Genomic DNA, 9207 nt, shown 5'->3' with positions numbered 1-9207 from the left:
AAGAGTATATCCCTTTGTCAGTTGTCCCTGTTCCATCTACTCTGCGTTTCGAAGGCAAGGACAATACGCGACTTCGTTGGAATAGTCCTTCCTGCAAAGCAAATTAAATAAAATTTGGAATTTTTTGCAGAGGGTGAAAGTGTTAACAAGAAAAAGACAGTGAGAACAAGACAGTAAAAACAATAAGAACAGTAAAAACAAGTAAAAACACGACAGTAAAAACAAATGGTGAGGGCTGTTGGGCCAAGACGATAGAAAAATTATTATGAACGCTAAGTAGAAGAGACAGAAGAATTCACGCCTGTTCTTTAGGAAGACCAGTGGGCAGAAAGAAAGAACCCCTTTCGTCAGGTGTCAGCAACGAGAGGGTCAAGGAGGAAGAGAAGGAGTGAGAGAGAGAGAGAGAGGGAACGGTGAAAGGGCTGGATCCAGCTGCATAGGCCAACTTTAACTTTTATCCTTGTAAGGTTAATAAAATAGATAGCAATCCACGGTGGTGCAGTGGTATAATTGTTAGAATGTTGGACAAAGTGCTTTGCAGCATTTGTTCCAGCTCTTTACATTGAGAATATCTAGGCCAATATGGCAAACTTATCTGTGTCTGGACAGTAAGATGAGCTTATAAAGGAAGGCATTGGTAAACCATCTTTATAATGTTGCGCAAAAATTCCAAGGCACCTGTGCCGGTGACACATAGAAGGCACCTGTGCCAGTAACACATGAAAAGACACTCATACCAGTGACATGTATAAGGCACCCACTACACTCTTGGAGTGGTTGGCATTAGGAAGAGCATCCAGCTGTAGGAACCAAACCAAATCAGACTGGAGCCTGGTACAGCTTTCTGGCTTATCAATCCTAGTCAAACCATCTAACCCATGCCAGCATGGAATACAGACACTAAATGATGACTAGGATAATGAAGTTGTTGGTCTGATGGCACCAAAAAAGAAAAGTATATTTGATGTAAAGAAAATTAAAATTTTTACGTCATCATTATCTTCATCATTTTTACAGCATAACCGTAACATTCCAGTACAATTAATGCCAGCAAAGCCAACACATTGTCTCTCCACTGGTTTCAGTATTTCACCATTTTTTCTTCCTTTGTGAGGCTGAACATCCTCACTGCTCCTTCCTAAGTCTTCTTTGGTCTTTTTCATCCACAGGCCTCTTCTACTTGCATTATTTGACAGTATTTTTTTATCCAACAATCATTCCTCATGTACGTTATATTCCTATATTTGGTCATGCTTCTCTCTTACACACTATTCCTCATACTTCAATGCCAAATTTTTCTTTCAAGATACTTATGTTCTTTATATAAGTGCAGGCATGGCTGTGTGGTAAGAAGCTTGCTTCTCGACCACATGGTTTCGGGCCCAACTTCACTGTGTGGTCCCTTGGGCAAGTGTCTTTTGCTATAGCCTTGGACCGACCAAAACCTTGTGAGCAGATTTGGTTGACAGAAACTGAAAGAAACCCATTGTGTGTGTATATATATAGTTGTATTTATAGAGGAAAATAGAGAAAAAATATATAGTTCATACTTATTTGTATCACGATAAAAACATAGCAAACCATTTAATACAAATAAAATTAAAAGGAACATAAATTAACAGAAAAAAGTATAAAAAGTGTCTACTCATGTTTCAATCTGGTCATTAGGTGAATGTGTTTCAGATCCGCAGGATTCGAACCATGTTAAATGTTCTAGATGTAAAAAAAACCCACAGTATAACCAGATATCATTTTAGGGCTGTTTTATACAAAAGAGCTAGTGCTTACATAAATAAATGTCAGAGCATGCTTATGAGCGAACTGCGTGCATGAAGTAAGAAGGGTCATTGAAGATAAGGTGCTATTAACAGCAATCAGGGAAATGAAGCGAAATACCAATGAAATGCTTGCAGGATGTCTGATTGCTAACGGCTACAGTTTGGCGTTGATGTGAAGATTGCAGTAGAGGAATAACTACTGTAGGACTGCTTCGTAGACGACATTTTTGGTTTTTCTTTCAAGAGCATAGGTAAATAAGTTGTCTAGATGGCCAACTCTGGAACAACCGATGAAGAACTGTCCATGTGAAAAGCACGATGTTTGATGGTCGAATCCGACAACTTTCAGCGACTGATCTTGTGCTTTGTTAATTGTCATGGCGAAGCTGAGTTTCAAAGGGAACTGAAGTCTCTGCATAGGGTAGGAGCAGTCTGTTGGGGTTAGAGGAATTTTCAGAATGAAAACGGTGTCGGTTTTGACGTGTCCCGTGATAATTTGGGCTTCAATGACGTGGTCCATCATTTGTTTGACCACAAGGCGAGTTCCATTGCATAGTGTAGGTGTGTTTAGATTGCATAGGAGGATGACGGGCAACCGATTTTTCAAGTGAAGTTCGTGGGACGGGAGTCCTGGAGGATCTTAGGAGTTGAGAAATTCTGTTGGATAGTGTTTGTGTGTAGATGTTTCCGAGGACAAAATTGTATTCGTCAGCTTGATCAGAATTCAGAAGGGGCTCGTTGTCAGCAATGTACTGTTTGAGTTTGTGGATGTTGTCGGATGTTTCTCTGAGAATGAGGTGACTGGGACAGGCGTCTTCATTTCTGTCTGGAGTGTTGAGAGAATAAGCGTCCAATCGTTGACCTCCAATTGCCATAACCAAGTCTTCTAAGAGAAGAAGCTCTCTGTTGTAAATGGCAGGAGTAGTGGGAGTGCCAACGCTACCTGTGATTTGGTGAGTCTGCAGCAAAATGTCATGGTGCATTGAGTCTTTGTATTTATTCCAAAGTGAATGTGCATCTGTCAGGTTGCAGAAAACTAACTCTGTTGCAGAAAGGTGTCGAAGCTTGTGTGGAGAATGACACAGAGAGGCCTCTTCGAGTGCATTATCATATTGATCATCTGTATCCAAAAGTCCCTGTTTGGAGCAGGCATCTTTGACAGTTCCTCATAAATGGCCGTCCACTGTGCGAAGGTTGTCGAAAGAGGTTGGTCCCTTAATGACATGAAATAAAAGCTGCAGATGGAAGCATTCAGAGTTCAGGGGTTGAACTGTGTAGACGCATTCGATTGTGTCGTCTTTGTACACGGCTGGATCCAGCTGCGTAGGCCAGGCTTGTTTTCGTCGTTGCCACTGGGAAGATGATTGATTCCATGTATAATGATGTGGCACTTCAGCGTACAAAATAGACTTTGCGAAGGAGTCGACTTTGCATAGATGAAAGAAGACCGTGAGAGTGGTCTTTGGCGGGGCAGCATCTTCTTGAATGAGCTTGTCTTCTGTAAAGTAAATTCACTGACTATTTTCCAAATGAACGCTGAGATGAATCATAGGAGGGTATCATTCATGAATTAGGAATCCTAAGGTTCTCCGTATGGCTTCATTAGTGGATATGTAGCGTCTAGTTTCGAAAAGAGTCACTTCATCATTTGTAAAATCTGTTGATCCTTTGGTAATGTATTTGCATACGTAACGTATGGATTTGACAGAATTACAGAATTCTACGTTGTTGTGTGCATGAAATGTTTCTCAGAGCATCTTGTTGTGGGGGAACAGCCCACCGATTGTCGACCAAAAAAGTGTAGCAAGGGAAACAAATGTAACGAAGACGATCAATTTCTGAATGTTACTTCGCAAAGAGTTACCTCCCTTGTTAACAATAGTCACCGTACAACAGAAATGGAGGTTTTTCTGACCCTTTCTCTAGAAGCCCCATTACTCCATATTACTCCATAAGTGAATAATCTGGAGAGTGTAGAACCATCTGTGGAACATAAGTGATGTATTCACCAAGCGTGAACGAAATCGGAAAAAGAAGCACAGCAGAGTTTTTAAAGTTTTGAACTGAGATTTTCACTAAATATATCAATCCGTTAAGTTTCTCTTTTGAAATTGGAAAAAAAAAAAAAGGTTTTTCGCCGGGTGATCACACTACAATTCTCTAGGTCAGTAATTCACTTTTACAGTAAACTTACACACTGATTTTACACACTAAATCTGTACTATTAACAATGTTGTGTTATGCATCGGATTGATGTATTTAGTGAAAATCTCAGTTCTAAACTTTAAATCTCTGCTGTGCTTCTTTCACTACACACAGGTTGCATTTCTTTGATTTTTTAACACGGAGTTAATTTCTCAACCAGAATTTTCTTGTTTCAATCTCTTAAATAAGCCATAAGTCCTTTTTAAAATTATATTTTCTGAATAAAATTAAGCAGACGGAAACACAAAAGCTTATCGGGATTGTGTCCATATTAAGATGCCAAATAATTTACCTGGCCTTTAGTTTGGGTACTTTTAGCAGGAACTGTTTGTGTAAGTATTCGAAGCAGCTTTCCGGTTTGTAGATAACCTATAAATTAATCAATTCCTTATTCCTGGAAGCCTTACGGTGCAACGATTGCTTCTTTAAGATTGCTGGCTAAACCAAAAACAAGTCGAAATTGTTTTTCAAATTTAGAATTCCATGTGGTTTTTTTTTTTTTATATTAGTTGCAGCTGTCACAAAATATTGACCTATTTCTAAATGTGTGTGCCTTATGGAATATTGTCATTTATTGCTGATGGCTTTTGCTTTGTTGATTTACAATTACACTTAAAATTTTCAGTAGAGACAATGAAAATTAAAACTCCTGTAGTGTCAATTCATTACTTTGTCCGTGTATCGATGAAGTAATAAATATTATTTATAGAGAAGGAGACATTCAAAATGTTGTGTATGTCACATGTAATTTATAATATATTTATTGGAACGGACAAGATATATAATGACCGCCCAGATGGCGATCTTAGGTATTGTACCGGAAGATCGCCCAGATGGCGATAGTTGTATTAACTACGAGAATATTCTATTCCAATAGCAGATAAACCTTTCTTTCTCTCTCCCTCTCTCTCTCTCTCTCGGTCTGTCTCTCAACAAAACGAAAGAAAGAGAAAGACAATAAATGGAGAAAGACTAGGAAGCAGCGAGCGTAGTTAAATGAAATTTAAGTTTGTGGATGGACGACGTTATACAAGCATTACCAACTGGCTTTATCTTTGCACCAGAGAAATCTGCATATTACTTAGGTTTCAAATAATACCTTCAGTTTAACATGTAGGTAACGTTTAAATTATCCGCAAGAAATAACAATGCAGAGTGCGTGGCATTAATTATGTTCTAGGTAGGAAAATGGAGCATTTGTTGATGTGTGTGTGTGTGTGTGTGTGTGTGTGTGTGTGTTTGTGTGTGTGTGTGTGTATTTGAGTAGATATGTATCAGTGCTTCATTCTGTATCGCATTGCTTCAATATTTGCAGGGGAGTTAAGATGTTAGAAATAGATATGAATTCTGCAAAAACATGTTCATCATCGTCATCATCATCCTTGTCGTTTAACGTCTGCTTTCCATTCTAGCATGGGTTGGACGATTTGACTGAGGACTGGTGAAACCAGATGGCTACACCAGGCTCCAATCTGATTTGGCAGAGTTTCTACAACTGGATGCCCTTCCTAACGCCAACCACTCAGAGAGAGTTCAGTGTTGTAATAATTCATTTGTACACCTATTTTTCCATTTTTGTGTCTCTATCTATTCCTATATAATTGATATCTATCTGTCTGTCTGCCTGCCTGTCTGCCTGTCTATCTATCTAGCTGTTTGTGTGTGAGTGCGTGTCCTAGATTGACCTTTGTCCTCTAACGTTTCTAGATATTTGGTCTCATCTGAATAAATTATGAGCTAACGACATTTCCCTACCACCACGTTTTGTACTGGGAAGCAGGAAGAGACACGATGACATTTACTGGTTTAAACTGTTCTGACCGCTACTTCAAAGTTACTTTCTGCAACAGCAACTTTTCTAAGTTTGCTTCTCTCATTTAAGTTTCCTTTGAAGTTTCTTTCCTTCTTAGAAATCACCTTCTCTGTATGTCTCTAACACCTATTCTTATTTTATATTTTATATTAACAGGTGCGTGATGAAAGCCATAATTGCCGTCTGTTTCTGCTTGTGCATATTTAATTCATACACCCTTTCATATAAGCAAAGTAAGTTCTCACTACAACCAACAGGTACATAGCGATCTGAGAGTTTGTTGAAATAGCAGGAGAGAGTCCGAGTCAGGGGGAGGGATTTTCTTTTGTTGTTTGTTTTTGTATCACCAAATGACTATTTAAATATTTTTATATAAGAATTTTGTTAAACCAAAAGTTGATTCTTGAAACTGCTTATTCAACATTTGCAGATCCTGTTAAATCTGACGATTTGTTTGACGAACAGAAAGATTTTGACAAAAAGTAAGAATTTTATATTATCAATTTTTTAGATGTTTTATTATTATTGTTGTTGTTGTTGTTGTTGTTGTTATTATTATTATTATTATTATTATTATTATCATCACAACAAATTAAATTGTTCGAAAAGAAAAATTCCTAAACAAAGTAACCCTAGATGCCACAAAACAGATGCTTAGCTGATATTCATTGATCCATAAACAGTTTGGAGCATTTCATAAGTTCTGCAGCGTTTTCCTCCATTTGAACGCAAAACTTTATTGTGTAGCGAGCTTTCAAATTGTCTTTAAGGCCCAACTGCATTCTATAAAGTAGCACAACGCAAACGCTTCAATAAAAAAAATACAAATCGGTCAATATTAAGAAGGACATAGACAACAAAATGAAATCAATATGAAGTGTAGAAAACCAGACGGATTTACGAAAGAAAATAGATCTTGCCTGACAGTCGCACTGGCCTGAAACTGTTGACATAAAAAAAAAAAGAATTCAATATTGGGTACACTCTTTTTTTTTTTTTACTACTGCTGACAAACTGAAATATTTCAATATGTGTGCGCGTAAGACATTTTTATGGTCACCTAGGTCATTTTGTCGATAACTTTATTTATCCAATCGAATCTCTAAATTGTTTTTTTATACAACTTCCTTTCTATTGTTGCTATTTCCAGAGTCAGAACTAAGAGAAGGCTGCCTATTTGTTCAAAGTATTGTAACCCCGCTTTGCCGCCGAATGAAGATTCATGCTGTAAATATCATGAGTGCGTATGTAGTACAACATGGAATAAATGCAAGTGTTTAAAGTTGTCTACGATGCATGGTGGTAGCTCAAAGATGACAACAACACGTGGTTTTATTTATATATATATATATTATTATTTTCTTTATTTAGTGTTGACTTCTCCAAGATTTTGCAAATTTTATTTTGTAGTTTTTAATTAACAGTAATAAATTAGCAATTGAAGAGTAAATATTTCAAATTAAAGGCACGTTTATAGAAATGCTCGCATATAAACGCTTATTGGGTAACTCGTGTGTAGAAAATGTTAGGCATGGTTTCTCCAAGAAATTCAATTCCTTTGTTGAATGACGCGCTGTTTAGAATGGATAATGCTGCTATGTGAAAAAGACAAAAATAAATAGATTTGAAAGTTGCATAGAAATCAATTGTTGCAGACTGTTATTGTTTTATTTGAAACGTGTCTAGTATAATATTCTACATATGTGAAAAAGAAGATCGAGGCGAACAACAATGGCTTGCTGCTGTTAGTTTTCATATGCTATTTCAATTTTGACGTGACTTCATATAATGCAGAGTCAATAGAACAGTGATTCTCAACCAGGGTCCGTTTGACCCCTGAGCGTCCATTTAAATATAGTTGTTGAAAATAATGCGCAATAAATTGGTTATACATTTATAATACACGAAATATTTTAATGTTTTTATAGAAATCCTCTTGATATTTAACGATAAGAATACAATGGGAATTTTTTAATCATCGAATGATTATGAAGGTCCGGCAGAGTAAAAGAAGAATTAAAGGGATCCATTTTTCAAAAATGGTTGAAAACCGCTGCAATAGAGAAACATCAAATGTGAATTTAGTCTTTCATTTTCATTAGCAATTAATTGAAGCCTCAGAGGAGTCTCTTGTTTGGATCAAACTTGAATTGTGAGAACTTACAAAGAAAAACAAAAAAACAAAAAAAAAAACAAAACAAAAGACGAAGACCGGTGTGTAAACAACAAACAGACGTGAGAAAGTCTTTAACGTTTCGAGCCTATGCTCTTCGACAGAAAGGAACACAGAAATAAACAGGAAGAGTAAATAGAAAAAGGTTTATATACAGACATACATACATTCATATACGTATGTATATATATATATATATATATACATATATATTTACATCCATACATCCATACATACATACATACATCCATATATGTATGTATATATTTATAATTGTATGTAAATATTCTTTTTTTCAGTATCATTGTAGATACATTATCTTTGAATAAAGAACGTAATCGGCGAAGCTAAAATGACTTTAATCACTGGTATGCTCATATTTAAAGGAAGAGCTATTAAAAAAACAAAACTTTCCTTTAATATAAGACATTCCCATTATTGCCAACCATCTTGAGAAATTCATCTTTATCTAAGTAAGACACAGTTGTTATTATCATTAGCAGTTGACAATATGGCGTCTCAGACAATTATTTGTGATCCTTAGTCACATCCTTTATGTTATACGCATAGAGACATACTCGTATATTATTAATTTCAAATTTTGGCCCAAGATCAGCGGCTTTGTGGGAGCTGGGAAAGTCGGTGACATCAACATCAGTGCTCAACTAGTACTTATTTCGTCGGCCCCAAAAGGCAACTTCTGCGGAATTTGAACTCAAAATGTAAAATCGGAAGAAAGGCGTCAGTTTTATCTGGTTCTGTAAGGATTTCACCAGCTCGCTGCTTTATAATCACATATGATTATTTGTTATTCGTATTTAAACTAAGACGGCGAGCTGGCAGAACCGTTAGCACACTGGACGAAGAGCTTAGCTCGTAATTCGCCCGTCGTTACGTTCTGAGATCAAATTTCGCCGAGGTCGACTTTGCCTTTCATCTTTTCTGGGGTCGATAAATTAAGTACCAGTTACGCACTGGGGTCGATGTAATCGATTGACCCCCAAATTTCAGGCCTTGTGTCTATTGTAGACAGGACAAGGGTGGTGAGCCGGTATGCGGGACGAAATGCTTAGCGGCATTTCGTCTGCCGCTTCGTTCTGAGTTCAAATTCCACCGAGGTCGACTTTGCCTTTCATCTTTCCGAGGTAGATTAAATAAGTACCAGTTACGCACTGGGTTCGATGTAATAGACTTACCTCTTCCCCGCAAATTTCAGGCCTTGGCCTAAAGTAGTAAGG

At 37.1% G+C, this 9207-nt stretch overlaps 1 protein-coding gene across 4 annotated transcripts in view; it reads left to right on the top strand.

Annotated features, from left to right (window-relative positions):
- Positions 1 to 8322, top strand: part of LOC106867752 (phospholipid phosphatase 4) — a 27372-nt gene extending 19050 nt beyond the window's left edge. Inside the window, exons 10-14 of one of the 4 annotated variants that reach the window (XM_052975694.1) lie at positions 5396 to 5524; positions 5953 to 6029; positions 6227 to 6278; positions 6947 to 7036; positions 7725 to 8322. In XM_052975694.1, coding sequence (XP_052831654.1) covers positions 5396 to 5418 — 23 coding nt within the window. In that variant the 3' untranslated portion in view covers positions 5419 to 5524; positions 5953 to 6029; positions 6227 to 6278; positions 6947 to 7036; positions 7725 to 8322. Of the gene's footprint in view, positions 1 to 5395; positions 5525 to 5952; positions 6030 to 6226; positions 6279 to 6946; positions 7142 to 7724 lie in introns of those variants that run through there. The other 3 variants (XM_052975693.1, XM_052975692.1, XM_052975695.1) reach the window with 3 other exon arrangements.
- Positions 8323 to 9207: the final 885 nt, after the last annotated feature.

Source organism: Octopus bimaculoides, chromosome 22 (genome assembly GCF_001194135.2).
Source record: "Octopus bimaculoides isolate UCB-OBI-ISO-001 chromosome 22, ASM119413v2, whole genome shotgun sequence".
In the NCBI taxonomy this organism is placed as follows: Eukaryota; Metazoa; Mollusca; class Cephalopoda; order Octopoda; family Octopodidae; genus Octopus; species Octopus bimaculoides.
The sequence above is the reverse complement of the archived record's forward strand: the minus strand, read 5'-3'. Positions and strand labels throughout refer to the sequence as shown.